We start from the raw sequence: 15,008 nt of genomic DNA on the forward strand, positions 1-15,008 counted from the left end.
TAAACAAGTCGGTGTAACGGGGTATGCAACACGATAGAGCGGTAAAGGGAAAGAAAGGTTAGAGAAGGGACAAAACATGGCCAACGAGGGATAGAGAGAGGGAGGTGAAAGAAAATGAGAAAAAATACGAGGATAATGAGAGTTAATAAGAAGCGCTGTCCACGGGTGTAATGGCGAGGAGAGTGAAATATCCATAGTGGCCGGGGGCGGTCCGTCAGCCAGTACCTCGCTCCAAAAAGAGTCTGCAGCACACACAAGACTGTAGAAAAAGAAGAAGAAAAAAAAAAAACAAACGGAAAGACAGAAATAGCAAAATTCTACTTCATAAGCCTCACAAGCCTGCAAGCCGTTTCTAGAGCCAGTTTCGATGGCAATAATCAAGAGTATATCACCGCGACCAAGGAGGTATATGAGCAACCGTTGCAATGAAAAGGCTGCTAAAGTCAATCAAAAAGTGATCAGATTTGGCGGAAGGAATGCAGTACGATGGTGTCTAATGAAAGTCTACTTAATAAATAGAGGCAGTGTGACAATGCACCATCGTTCAGACATGTCTATATATAGCACATATAGCCAGAGACCATCTCACAATGTGTTTGTGCTTGTCCGTATAGACATACTCGCAATAAGCAACCCAGCAATGATTATTGATAACAGCAAGAACAGAGGTGCCGGGTAAATACCAATGGTCATGCTGTAAGTAGCATTAAGCAGTGCGGGAACCCCAACTCGAGCAATAGCATGCAAAAAGCTCAGAAACCCCAACAGCTGCCCAGATTGATGATCAGGTGTGTGCGCGGTGAGACACGATGTCAGCAGAGGAGTGAGCGGTGCAGCAGATGCGACGATAAAGGAAGAGAAGATGAAAACTCCAGGCGACCGTGCTAGAGCGATGCCAACGTAACCTATAATTTGTAGGGCGAGGCTCGCTTGGATGGCGCCCAGTTCCCCAACATTGAATAAAGACAGACTTGGGGTGATTGTTATCTTTTTCCATCGCCTTACCCGGGCCATGATCATGGGAAAGATCAGAACGAGCACCAGTATGCTCCATGAGTTCACCATCGACGTGAAGAAGCTCTGTGTAGTCGGTTGCCATTTAAACAAGTACGCCGGGTAAGCTAATTGCAAGGGAAACAGACCGATCAAGATTCCAAATATGAACATGTCTATCCCGGCCAAGATAACAATATTCCTTTGTAGGAATGTGCTGTACTCTTTCAGCGATCTCAGCGACTGTAGAAATATCTGGAGGTAGGTCTCGCTGGTGTTTTGCTCTGGTGTTGATTCGTCCCGCTCGGCATTATCAAGATGGGAGCTGCGGGATTCCGGCAATACAAAGAGAAATATTAGTATAAGGGATAGATGCGCGTAGACCGCAGATTTGTATATATTCTCCAGGGAATTCGGAAGTGTGAGGAGAAGCCCCGAAATGACGGGGCCCAGCGACGCAGCCAGCGATAAAGCAGCTTGTAGATAGCTAAACAGCCGTGCCCGGGCGCGAAGGCGCACCAAATCAGTAATGTATGCCTGCGACGTGGATGTCACAGTGATCAACGAGCCACTCAGTCCTTGGGATGCATACCCGACTAGTAACCAGTGCATGTTTATTGAGTCCGGATAGCGAAGGACTGAAACCATGATGGCCTCGTATATCAAAGGTCCTATCGCGACGCAGGCAAGGATCGGCTTGCGCCCGACGCGATCGGACAGCGAGCCCAGGATAGGGCTTGAGATGGCACCCAGAAGACCAGCTATCATCTGGCCGTACATGGTGAATCGGGATAGATCGGCTTGCGCATCCTCGCTAGCGAAACATTGTTGAAGTTCCCCGGCAAGATCGCGGGTGTTGGGGGCATCTTTTTGGGTCTGGCCAGTGTGCCGTTGATGGCAGATCAAGGCAAAGGTCGCATTTAATTCAGGGACAGCCAAAATTCCGAATATGATTTGATAGCACGTGTAGATTATTATGATCCATGATGGCTGTAAATTTGTCGTCAAAAAAGGGACGGAATCTCTTTAGGGGAAGCTAGGGGGACGTAGTACCGATGGTTGTCTAACGCGGACCCAGTAGGATTGAAGAGTCCGGCTCTTCCCGTCCCGCTGATCATCTTCTTGATAACAGCGTTGTTCGATAAGAAGAGGATAGTCCTCGCCTTCCTCATCCGACCCATGGTCCATTATATTGTGCGAATACATAATAAATCTGTGCCCAGGGACACAGTAGGACAAAGTGTAGGCTTTATAAGGAGCAGTCCAGGGGAGAGAATTTGCAAAGGCCCGCACAGCGGTCAAGAATGCACGCGACGTGCCTACGTGCATGCAGAACACCGGTTGGGCCCTGAGGTCTGATCACTTGGATTTTGTGGCTATATCCAATGACAACGAGACGATCTGAAGAGCTACAGTGAGATCTGACCGTATCTTCTGTGTCGTCATTAATCATGGAAAAAGGCTCCTTGGGCAGATCTCTACGGTAAAAGGAACAGCCGTACGTATACCAAGCACAACGAATGCTTCCCCCCTTTTTTGGTCTAGTCCATACCTTATGAATAATAAATTGAAGTGAAACAAAGGGACTAGCAAGCCTGATAGATTCCCAATGACATACACAGAGAGGGCGGAAGTTTATCCTCGCATGAAACTAAGCTTGAACTTACCGTTGAATCACTAAGGTCTATGTGGGCATTGTGGTGCGGAGCAGTGAACCTCACTTGACACATGTTTTAGCCCCATTACCGTGACGATGGTCCAGAAAACCCAAGTTAGATAAAAATCCAAATACACGCTGATTATCTATTTGAAGTCTGATCCTAAGTCCCATGCCAATAAACTATCCCGGGCCTTGTCGCGGGGAGTGCAGTTTCACCTTTCCATCTATGGATGCCACAAGTCGGGTCTACTTCGAATGTTACCTAACATGGCATACCCAAGCTCCAGATAAAATCGCTTAGCCAGAACAGTTTATGAAAGACTCGCGATTTCAATCGTTCAGATAAACCCAATAAAGGGAAACAAGCTGTGGAGGAGGAAAGGCTGGCGAAGCAGTGGAGAGAAGCAAATGGGATAGATCCCCACGAAAGTAAGCTATTGTACAAAGAGCAAGAGACTGTTTAATCTAATGCCAGAGGCATAGCTTTACCAGGTCAGAGTGTATATGTGGTAACATGAAAGCAGTTGATTGAAGTCTTTGTCACATTTAAGCTTTAGCATGTTCCGCAAAGCACTTCTCTATCTCAGGTAAATACAGGTCAAAGTTTGAATTACCAGCAGACCGATTCTCCAGCTTGTTCATAATATATGAGATAGTCATCCGTCGGCGGCGATCCATAATCACGAAAGATCCTCCATAGCCGGACCAGAAACAGACGCCATCTTCTTCTGGGATAAGAGGATGTATGCTCTCGCTCCACGGCCGTGCAACTCCGAGACCGAAGCAAACTTTTCCATTAAGGCATAGATCAAAGCCTCGGATTCTCTCTCTCATCATCTCATCCACGGTTTGAAGAGAAAGATACTGTCTCCTATCAACAGTACCATCCAGCGAGACTATAGATGCAATACGTGCCATGGCACGAGCATTTGAGAATCCACCCATAGCTCCATTCTGAGAATTCCGTAAGACGGCTGTATTAGGAAGTGTCGGATAAACCAAAGATGATCGCATAACCCGACCTAGAATACTAGTAGGGTCAAGAGCAGTAATAGGAAATAGTTGATCTAATGGAAATGGAATAGTTTCGGCAGTTCGGGAAATTTCCTTCTCGGGTAGCCCAAGGCAGAAGTCAACAACCCCTAAAGGCTCTGTAATCTCCTCAGTAATGAGCTGACTCAAAGATTTCCCCGTAACACATCGGATAATCTTGCCAACCAAATGGCCATACATTGTACCTGTATAGGCGCTGCCTGTGGTATACCAGGGGGCTTGCTCAGCAAGTCTTGCAGTAATTTTCTCCTCATCTTGCAGTTCTTCAGCAAGTTTCAGAACCAATTCCTCCCTGTTTTGCATTTCTTCCAGAGTGAGGTCTCGATCCAGGGAAATAACTCCAGATGAATGGCTAAGGATTTGAAAGACCTTGATATTCTCTTTGCCGTTTGCCGCAAATTCAGGCCAATATGTGGCTACATTCTCATTTAAATCAAGTTGGCCACGGTTGACGAGGATAAGAGCCGCTAGAGTAGTGACAATCTTGGTTGTTGACCATATTGAAGTAATTGTATCTTTGTCCCATGGTTTGGTCTGGTCTGCATCTCCATAACCACCCCAAAGATCCACGACGTCTTTTCCGTCGATATTTACACAAAGGGAAGCACCCACTTCATGGCCTCCTGCGAGCCTCTGTTGTAAAAGATCACGCAAGGAATGGAAGGCCGCATCACAGGAGCCATGTACTTCAGCCATTGTAGATGTTGTTGTATGCGTAGAACTTGAATAAATAGAGCTTTTGGAACCCAGAGAAGGAAGTGGAAATCCAGCTAACGAGGAGGATTCAAAAGTGGGAATAGTTAATGGGAGCAATAGACTGAGATGGGACGCGGGATAAGGAGCTATTATACCTACCTCCTACACATAGCAACTAACTGCCTTGAAGCCTAAAGTACCCGCTATCCTGCCCTCTTCCACGAGTCATGTTTGGTAAATAAGCGTGCATTACTCGCCCCAGGTGCCTTCGCACTCCCCCACTTGTGGCCTCAGCCCTGGAGCCCCCATATAATGCAATGTGACACTTAAACCGCTGGATTGGTTCGAACGTTATCTGAGTGTGCTAGGCCGTAAGCTTTGCCCATGCATTAATTCCAATTGAATCGTTGACTTCGTCTTTCTTTCTACCTTGTATTTTCAGCTCTTCAATGGCACGGACATCTTCCTGTTTGATTGATGATCCTGTTTTTGGGAAAGGACCCGAGATCTACAGCCATGGCTACGCGGTGTTCCACCTAATGCCCAAGTAAATGGACAAAGAAATCAGGCCAAGAAAAGTAACACGGGAAAACTGCAGGGATAGACTCGCAGGGGTAAAGGTGGTCGGTAGGAGCCCCGGTGGGGGCTGGGGGCCCTTTTTGCTCCATATCCAATGGGCAGTGGTGTACTGGAGCCTACATGTTACATTGGGCGCAAAAATCCGTTGTTTACATCCACCCCCGCTGCCAGAAGTCTGAAATTCCAAGGACGAGTTCTCGATGGCGTCACCTTGCTTGAACTGGGCCAAAGCATCTTTCACTACCAAGCCCGCCCAGACAGGCCTAAAATCGCTGATACTGAAACCAATGCTGTATGTCAAGGAATAGGCATATAGTTGATTTGACTTGGCTAGGCCAAGGGTGCAATTTGAAGGGCTTCTATATGTAAATCGCACACTGGCATACGAAAAACTTTTTCAATAAAATAGTCAAGCACCAATCGATGAATTGCAAATAAAGCACCATATGGATCAACGAATAAAAAGAAAGAGAAAAACTAATAGAAAGCAGTATCCATTGCTACCCTAGGTAATATCAGAATCATGGGAAAAGAAATCCACCTTGACGCCCCTCAGCCTGAAAGGCATGAAAATGTAAAGAAAGAAGCTGCCCGGCCGAAATGAAAGAAGACAAAGTGGTGAGTTGGGGGAATTCAAGCGGAAATCAGCAGATCCTTCGTCGTCGCATCATTAATAAACCCCCGCCTTAAAGGGAACAGATGAGGCAGAATCGTTGCGCCAGCAATGCCGGCTATGCCGGTTGATAGAATGCAAAAGAAAACGGGTAAGATTTTGAAGAGAGGGGAAATGGTGCAGAGAGAAACATGGTTATCATCTAGGATAGATGGAATGCACCCTGTCCCTCTTTAATGGCAACGGAGAGTCTTTTCTTGAGGTCGTCCAAACTGCTGTAGTCGGGGAGCTTGAGATAGTTGACGCAAGTCATGACACTGGGCAAGTAATCATCCGGGGTATATGGGGGGTCGCTTGGTCGACAAACGACTGTAAAGATTGGTGTGAGGCTTTTGAAACCTGTAAAGCATTCAGTAATTAGCAACGGTGAACAAATAAACAAGGTACGTAGGCAGAGGCCTGAAATTGTAAAACTTACCGCCAATCGGAAGCTTGGGGCTACCGGTCACGAATTGGAGGAAATCACGGCGCTGCTGATTATCCATCTCACTCATGGTTTGGAGCAGGTTGCGAACACTTCTGCTGTCCATGTTAAATCCATGATCGGCCTTGATCGAGTCCATGAGAGTCTCAATGGTCCAATCTTCGTCTGCTTGTCCGAAAAGCATGACAAGTTCACTGGGGGTGAAGGCACGGAGGGCGGAATATGGGAAGACTTGGGAGAAGCCAGCTCGGAAAGCCTCCACTTGACGGCGGACACCACTACCCAGCGTCATATCAATGACCTTCTCGACATATTGGTCGACGTTATTGATATCCAATGACATGTCAGAACCACCGGGAACAAGGTCGATTGATGGATAACCAGGCAGTGTGAAGTCTAGACCAAGATCTTCCACACGAACGCCATCAACAACGATGTTCTGAGTGGCCTTTTGCTTTTCTTGGGAAGACAAAGTGCGATCTTCCTGGATTGCGCTTTTGGCCTTGACAAATTGCTTCAACATGACCAAAGATCTAGCCAAGTCCTCATCAACAGCCTTAACAGTCCCCAGAGATGGTGCCACGGAGGAAAGTGTATCCGCAATGCGGAAGAACGCGGGATTGAAAGAGATATCAATGATTCTTGAGTCCAGCATTGATCGCGCAACAAACTTTCCGAGGACCTTGAAGGTGTTTAATTGTTTTTTACCAATCTCTTGAGATGCTTGCTCTTCGCTCATCGGAGATGGAAAAAGACCGCGTTTACCGAAAGCGTAATCGGTAGAGGATGCTGTGCCATCTGTCTCACGCCAAATCTTGAGCTTCGTCTTCGAGAATTCCTTCGAAACTGTAGAGTAGAATTCCAGAGTGGGGCCGAGTCCCGTGCCGACTTCTTCAAAATATTCCACCTCAAGGACGCTGGGCGATGATCCGTACAGTTCCATGACTTTCATCGCTGATTCCAGGATGCGAGCACGAGAGATCCGCACTTTCTGGCGCTGGAGTCGGCCAAGGAAGGGCCGGTCATCACGTCGCATGTCACGTCGACTATCCTCGGCGCTCTGTGAGTTATGCCATCTCATCATTGCACGAGAGTAGCCAAAGGCTGTTGACTGTAGGAACAGATGCCTTGTTTCAAATGGAAACAGGAAGGAGAACAGGCGGGCCAAATCCTCGCTCCAGCTCGGGAGACAGCTGCTAGCTACTATTAACGGCTCCTCGAGCTGTCGATTGACTTTAGCAGTGAGCTTGGTGTTGATGAACTGGGCCAATGGCTCTGGCGTTGTGGTAGCATGATCACGGGCATCCATCAATATGTCATCGATTGTTGCGTTCATTTCATGCACGATACGAAGCAAGCGAAGAATTGATGCTGTTGTAGCGTCTTTGCTCAAAGACGAAGGCATCTCAAGACCATCAGCAGTGGATGAGGCTTCTTGTCCAGCAGCAGGCAGAGTAGATGGCTCTGGTCGCGGCGGGCCAGGAACACGCTTATACGAGACAGTATGGACCGCAGACCAGACATTCTTGACTTTCGTCTCGTCTATCTGTTCTCGATTGTGGTGGACAGCTCGGTAGACAGTAGTGTCACTGGAAATGGGTTTGCCATCAACAGAGAACTCAATGTGCCAATCCTGGGGGATCGAGGCCATAGCCGCTGCGTACGAGGTGAACGGACGTCCAGCAGTGGCTAGCGAGCTTTGACCAGTAGGGTTTGATGTCGCAGTGTTGGGTGCGGACGAAGAAGGCTTCGATGCTGGAGTAGACTGAGATGGAGTGCCCACTCGTGTCCCATCCTCTTTTCTTGCTGTGACCTTACCAGAAGACCCAACTTCCATATTCACAGCAGTCGGATCATGAACAGGTTCCTCTTCCAGATCATCCTCAAGGTCATCAACAATAGCGTTGAGCTCCTCATCATCGTCTCCGTCATCTATGTCTTCGTCTTCATCCTCGCTAATCTGTCTCTCGTCGGCACACTCCAGCGGCTCCTCATCGTGGTCATCATTGTCCTCCTGGAATGGCATTTGGCGGTGCCGTCGAGATCTTGGTGCTGTGTGGTCATCAGCTTCCTCTTGCCAGTCATCTGCATTTCCAGCTGCCCCTTCGGTACGAGGAGGACGATTCCCAGATGATGTGGTTTGTGGGGAGGTTGATGAAGTGAGCTGATCACGCATACGTGCCGCTTGCGCTATGCGGGAAAGGATTGCATCCCCAGCGCGAGATTGGCGTGGACGATCTGACACCGCGATTCGAGGTTGGAGGAAGTCATCCAATGCCTTGAAGGTAGCGATGGCATGAATTGAGACCATGAGGTTTCTGTATGGTCGAGGAACCTCGGTACCGTCCTCGGCAACAAGTTTGAGTCGGAGTTGCTTCCCAAGCATAGAGGTAGCGTTGCTACGGGTGTTCTCCAGCGAATTATGGCTGACGGTGATAACCTCAAAATGTTCGGTCCGGCTAAGCAGATCTTGAAGCTTCCGAATTAGAACACTGAACGGAGTAGTAGCGGTACTCTGGCTTTGAGCCTTCTCTGAGATTGTGACACCCATGAATGCCTTCAAAAATGCAGACCGTGCATGCCTAATACACGGAGCTTTGAAGTCACCCAGCACCCCGAGAAGCACATCAATAATACCGGAGTTAAGCAGTTCAGAACTTGTGATACTCTCCAAAGCATCTCCATCAAAATAAGAAGCCAAATTCTTAAAAAGGGGAAGCCCATCATTATCTCCACTTGGAGAGTAACAGTTACTAAGCTTGGTCGCCAAAGATTGGAGTTCGGTTAGAATCTTCTGGGCTTCATTTCTTACAGAAGCACCATGTCCCGCTTCGTATGATTGTAGGAAGGCTTTAGCATCCCTAATAACAAGGTTGTTGAGGGCATTGTCGAGCTTTTCCAATGATTGACGGCCAGAGACAGATGAGGTCTCCGAGTCCGAAATGTCATCATTGTCTTCGTCGACATCCTCGTCCGCATTTTCCAAATCATCGTCGGTGTCTTCGTTTTTACCTTCGTGGCCGGGTGCGTCATTACCATCCATATCGACATCAGATGCTTCTGACGCACCTTTGTTCTCATGGCGTGCTGAACTACCTTCTTCGTCAGTAGACGGAGTTGCCGCTGCCAACTTGACAATTTCGGAAATGACCCCCTCGCGGTGGAATTGATGTTGATAAACATGATCAAGTCGCTGGAACAAAAGCTCGGCACATCGAAGAGCCAAGGAGACAAGAGATGGATGTTCTTTCTGGGAAAGAATGGAGGCTAGAAAAGAAGCATAGGGTACCGTGCGAAGGGCATCCTCAATTAAAGCCGGTTCAAGGATATGAAGCATTTTCAAATGAGCAATGAGGACCTTTTGACGGACGTGTAAATTGACTGTACTTGAGTATGCATCAGTCAAGGTCGGGAACAAAATAGTTGCAAATCGTTTGAGCTCGAGCTTGCACTTTTCCAACAGCGCACATCTTTCTTCAGGGTTATCTTTGGCTTTGGTCGATTTGAACCCGATGGACATGCTACTATCAAAGTAAGAACTAAGCAGATTGTCGGCACGAGACGCATCGCCATTAGGGACGCCTGGCAATAGTTCACATATAACGTTGAGAGCCTCGAAGATCTGCTCGCGGGGTCGATGGATTAGTGCTTGCATAACCAAGACACTGTCCATCTTGACTGCCGTGCTATCAACATCCTCGGGTGGAGAAACGCCTGTCAGGATCTGGTATAGGGTGTCGACAACGTCCATTTTCAGTAATTCAATAGAAAGGCTAGGGCTAGCTTTGCACACGATCGCTAAAACGCGCAGGAATTGAGTGTGAACATGCGGCCCAATCAAATTTGTAGTACCGGGAAGCAGAAGTCGTAGGACTGCCTTGAGCATTGCAGGTTCAATCAACTCTTCCAGGTTCTGTGGTCGGTATTTGAAGCTTTCAACTATGCGAGACACACAGAGACATCCCTGCTCGACGACTTTGGGGTCATTGCTGGAAAGAACATTCAAAAGGGTCGGCATAACATCCCTGACAACGGGGAACGAGTCATGGGGAAGGTTACGGCAACAATTGGCTGCGGTTGTCACAGCTGTGCGTTGAGTGCTGGTGGGAAAGAAGTCCAGGTATGTTAGACATGCTGTTAGACCTCCCTCCCGCACAATCGAAGCCGGAAAATCGACAGAAATTTTAGCAAGCGTCTAGTCGAGTTAGTTAATGGAGGATCCAGCGTCAAGAGTATCGGAACACTCAAGGTAAGGAGCAACATACGCTGAGAGCTTGTTCAGCTAGATCGATAAACTGAATGTCCAAAAGTTTTTGGCATAAGATAGGAACAGCACCCCCGTAGACCACATTGGCCACAGACCCACGAAGGGCCTCCATCAAATTGGCAAGGCAGCGGCAAGCAAGAAGCATTATTTCGGCATTCTCTTCGCCAAATTGGTTGGGTTGCATTAAGGCGACCAACTCCTTCACGTATGGATCAGGAGAAAATTGGCCGGACAGATTGTCTTCGTTGGAAACAAGCAAGAGGTCTGACAATTCTGATAGAGCGATCAACTGTAGAGAAGGGTCGTCCTTTTCTCTCAGGTTACAGAGAATATCCCGAAGGCGTGAGGACATGCCAGACATCATGCCACTGAGTGCACGCAGTGTGCTATGCAAATTCGCGGCACCTCGACCTCCGAAAAGGCTGTTATGAAACGAGTCCAATTCATCCTCATCAAAAGCCGAAGGGTTGGTCCCATCATTACTATCGCCAGTCTGTGATCCTTCGTGTTCCTCCTTAGTTTCTTTTTCTTCTTCTTCTTCCAGATCCTCCTCCGGGTCCCGCATTATGACATCAGGATTTGTTTTCGTGGGACGCTTCTTTTGCCGACGTGGTGGTGGGGACTGTGTCGCTGCGAGTCGATCTAAGAAATACCATGTTATTTCAGAAAGCTGTACATTATTCCTCTCAGGCAACGTGTAAACTTACCATTGCGGCTTGTTCTCCGTCTTGGGGGCGGAGAATTATTTGATTTTGAATCATCCGTTGGACGAGAAGAGGGTCTAAACGTGAGGAAAGCGCAAGATTAGTTCCATCCCCATATTAAACTAGTTGAAGACCAACTCACCCCGGTTGTGACATGGCTGGGCGACGGATGCCTCGGCGGGGAGCAGGGGCAGCTGGTGCAGCAGGAGCTGGTTGAGGTGCTGCAGTTCGCTGTCTCTTCGATCGTCGTGGGGGCGAGGGAGCCGTTGACTGATTAGGGGCGTCCGGTTGGCGTGACGATGCTTTGCGTTTCCTGGATGCCGAGCCAGCGGCGGGATTCGATGCAGCGATGTCGGTAGGCTGGGGAGGATCTGAAGCAAGTCTTGCAGCAGAGCGAGTGATTCTGGGAGCCATGAGAAACTGAGTTCCTTGAATTGATGGTGGGTGGATGTTTGAGAGAATGGAATATGGAAAGCACAGAAGAAAACACCGGTGATGTCCATCCAAGGTAACAAGGGCTTCTAAAAGCACAGAATCACGAAAGATGGGGGGGTATGCACTTTGGCAATCCAAGGGTGAATTTGGGAAATTTCCCCGCAGCTCGAACGGATGACGTTTGATGATGGCGTGTAAGAAATGAAGATGAAGGAATAAGGAAAAGGAGAGAGAGAAAAACGATCCAGCAGATTGTATTGCAATTCAAAGGAGATGCCTGATGTGAATCGTAGGCAATACCATCACAAAAGCTCGCGATGAGGGGGGGGGTAGTTGGAAAGAGACGAGCGAAGGGAAGATGAGTGGGAATTACCTCAGGGCAGAAGAGGTGGCAGCAGCTCCTGCGGGGGAGACGGAATAATCCTCGAGAGGGTCCTGGCGGTTGACGGAGGCTCTTTGCCTGGCCATAAGTTACCGGGTCAGGAAAGGGATTTATGTAGATAGACGTGAACACCGTTTCAACCCGCCATCCGCACACCTGCGTTGCAGTGGACTGAGAAGCGGGTGAATAGGCGAGAAATATGGGGAACTTGGGACTTGGGCGGCAAGCTATCGGATAATGGGGTTCAGGCCGTGGAGGCTATAAGGCGAGCGGGCGAGCAGGCGAGCTAAGATGACCGAAACGAAAGTGGAACAGACAAGAGAGAATGAAGAAATTTTGATGGAATGAGATGATAAAGGGGGAAGAGAAATGACGTTGAAGGGATGGAGATGGTGGGGAAAGGGAAGAAGGAGGAAAAAAGGCGAAGTGGATTGTGGTGGTGGTTGACGATTGGATTCGGGGAGCGTCAGGCGGCGGAAGTGCAACAATTCGATGTTCCCAGGCGGAGACTCGGGATGAGATAAGGGAACATTTGAAGGGGGAGGTATTATTGGTATTTGAGCTGGGTAGTAATAGTTGGGCAAATATATGATTAACTGGTTGTCTTCAAGTTCCTAGTAAAATGTAAGTACTAAAATTGATCTGTATTTACTGCCAGAGATGGAGACATGTAGATCAGTCGAGACATGGATGAGATCATCTATATCCTCCGATTCACAAGATGACGGTATTTGGAACTGATAGTTTAGCATGAATAATAAAGACTTAGAATAGATATGAAATATACAATATACAATATACAATATATTATCTAAACTTTATCTATAAATCGGGAGGAATACTTAGTATACTTAGTATAGACTATACACACAGGTCCTCGGTATCTACTATGTACCGGCAGTACTCCGATGTATCTACAGACTTCGGCTTCTTCTTCATAGTATAGGGTACTTGGTATACACAGTAAATCTGAAATACTCAACACCCCATACTTTATTTTAACCTATACAAGGTATAATATATTTAAATTTAACTCTACTGCTAGACCTTTTTGATTATTCCTACCCTATATATCTTACTCCTCTGCGGGGCAGATCTCCCCTCTCATCCGCGACCGGCCATCTCCAACATCCAACCGGAAGATACAATTTGACTCACCGAAGGAGAATTGCTAATACCACCCCTCAAATGGCTAAACCCACCCCTTCTAAGCCGCTTTGGGAAATTCTGCCGTATTTGTAATATGAGCCGTTAACAAGGCGGTGTAATTTAAAATGGGCGGTCAATGGAGGCGGTGGACGCCCCGACACACCAAACCACACCAAACCACATCAAAAAAGGCGTCTATTGCGGAGCGCCCGGATATCTCTATTCTTTGATAACAATCAATTATATTTTAGCACGTGATTATTAAATAACGTATATTTATTAATCCAGAAGGGTTTTAAAAAATGGTTTAAAATGGTATTGCTGTAGTAAATCAAAGTAGGGGTTAAAATATGTAAAGTTACTATGTAAAGGTAAATAATAGGGAAATGGCAAAGTATGGCGAGGTGTAGTGAGCATGTGACCTGCCGTTTACGGAAATATTAAGAGAAGCTGATTGGCTGCCGAGGCCCCACAGTACCCTCAGGAATGTGCATTTTTATTACTCCCGTTACCATATCAATATTTTAAGCAATAACAATATTTTAAACATATATTTGAATACCTCCCCTTCGCTAAAATGATTTCTTCTTTTAGAGTATTGTTATTTTCTATCTTCTCTACTACCCCTGAAAATTTGAAGCTATTTGGTTATTATTATGTCACTGGAAACTACTGAATCTCTTATGTCTAGTCCTAGGCTGTCAACTACCCCTCCTCCTACGTTCCGCGATGATTTTCTCAACACTATCGACACAATTTATGACGAAGAGACTCAATATCCCGAAGAGCCATTGGCTGATATATACTCAGATATTGAGCCAAGTTTCCCTCTATTTAAGCTGAATCCGCCCTGGAAACTCGAGTATTCTTCGCCGGATGAAGCTCAAACCGAGATGAATCAATTTGCAGCTACCCAAGGCTATGCAGTTGTTTCAAAACGCTCAAAATCCTCTAACGGGGTAAAACTCAAGGTTATTTACCAATGCTGGCGAGGTGGTGAATATTGTGACCGCCGGACTATAGGACTTGATGCAGAAAAACGCAGAAGAGGCCGTACAAAAAAGTGTAACTGTCCATTTGAGGTTATTCTTCGTCGACATGGAGATATATGGTTATTGGAAATTGGAAATGGTAGCCATAACCATACACCATCACCCGCCGTCAATATTCCTTATCTTCGCCAAATGGCTATGAAAAAAAGAGGTTTGGAGATTGAACAGGCTATCCAGCAGGGGCTTTGGCCTCGCCAGATTACGGATCAGCTCAGGAATGAAGGCGAACATGTTATCGCGAAGAACATCTATAATATTAAGATGGATCTTAACAAAAGACGACTTGGCGGCCGCTCATCTATTCAAACACTTCTCCAAGACCTCCCAAATTCAGGGGATTGGTGTATCCGCTGTAGATCGGATAACAACGATATTTTACTTGCTTTATTCGCCATCCACCGGACTTCCATTGGATTTTTACGTCTTTTTCCCTATATTCTTTGGATGGATACAACATTTAAAACCAACAAGTTCAAAATGCCATTGCTTGATATTACTGGAATGACATCAACAAACCAGACATTCTCCGCTGGCTTCTGTTTTTTATCAGACTCTACTACTGATTCATTTTGCTGGGCATTACAGCAATTACAGTCAGTATTAGCGGTAGAATCAATCCCTGAGCCATTGACTGTATTTACAGACAAAGAGCTTGCAATTCTCAGTGCTATACCAATGGTTTTTACACTTAACCATATGCTTTGTTTGTGGCATATCAATAAGTGCATCCTTGCCCATGCGCGTACTCCTATTCGTCAGTATCTTGAATGGGAGATTAAAGAAGCTGCAAAAAAACAAGAGATATTCTCTTTGAAGAATGGGTGTATACGGCAGGAGAAGCTTCATCGGTGGTGGAGAATGAAACAGTTCTGGCATGAAATTGTTACTGCTTTAACGCCTCAAGATTTCGAACAAAAATGGCAGGAATTTCAGCAAACTTA

The 15,008-nt window shown here is 46.8% G+C and overlaps 3 protein-coding genes across 3 annotated transcripts; all 3 read right to left on the minus strand.

The window, feature by feature from the left end:
* Positions 1-585: 585 nt before the first annotated feature.
* On the minus strand, positions 586-2,181 carry N7478_003021 (uncharacterized protein; the record flags this gene model as incomplete). Its single annotated transcript, XM_056919235.1, has 2 exons — positions 586-1,983; positions 2,047-2,181. 2 exons carry the CDS (start codon positions 2,179-2,181, stop codon positions 586-588), a joined length of 1,533 nt encoding a protein of 510 aa, XP_056782393.1.
* Positions 2,182-3,199: 1,018 nt separating this feature from the next.
* N7478_003022 (serine hydrolase domain-containing protein) lies at positions 3,200-4,402 on the minus strand (the record flags this gene model as incomplete). The annotated part of the gene is made up of 1 exon (XM_056919236.1): positions 3,200-4,402. The coding sequence occupies one exon, from the start codon at positions 4,400-4,402 to the stop codon at positions 3,200-3,202; it is 1,203 nt and encodes a 400-aa protein (XP_056782394.1).
* A 1,394-nt stretch (positions 4,403-5,796) lies between these two features.
* N7478_003023 (HECT-type E3 ubiquitin transferase UFD4) lies at positions 5,797-11,952 on the minus strand (the record flags this gene model as incomplete). The annotated part of the gene is made up of 6 exons (XM_056919237.1): positions 5,797-5,993; positions 6,073-10,273; positions 10,344-10,987; positions 11,053-11,126; positions 11,192-11,452; positions 11,858-11,952. The coding sequence occupies 6 exons, from the start codon at positions 11,950-11,952 to the stop codon at positions 5,797-5,799; spliced, it is 5,472 nt and encodes a 1,823-aa protein (XP_056782395.1).
* Between the last annotated feature and the right edge of the window lie 3,056 nt (positions 11,953-15,008).

The sequence above is a fragment of the Penicillium angulare genome (assembly GCF_028827245.1).
Source record: "Penicillium angulare strain IBT 27051 chromosome Unknown utg000003l_segment0_segment0, whole genome shotgun sequence".
In the NCBI taxonomy this organism is placed as follows: Eukaryota; Fungi; Ascomycota; class Eurotiomycetes; order Eurotiales; family Aspergillaceae; genus Penicillium; species Penicillium angulare.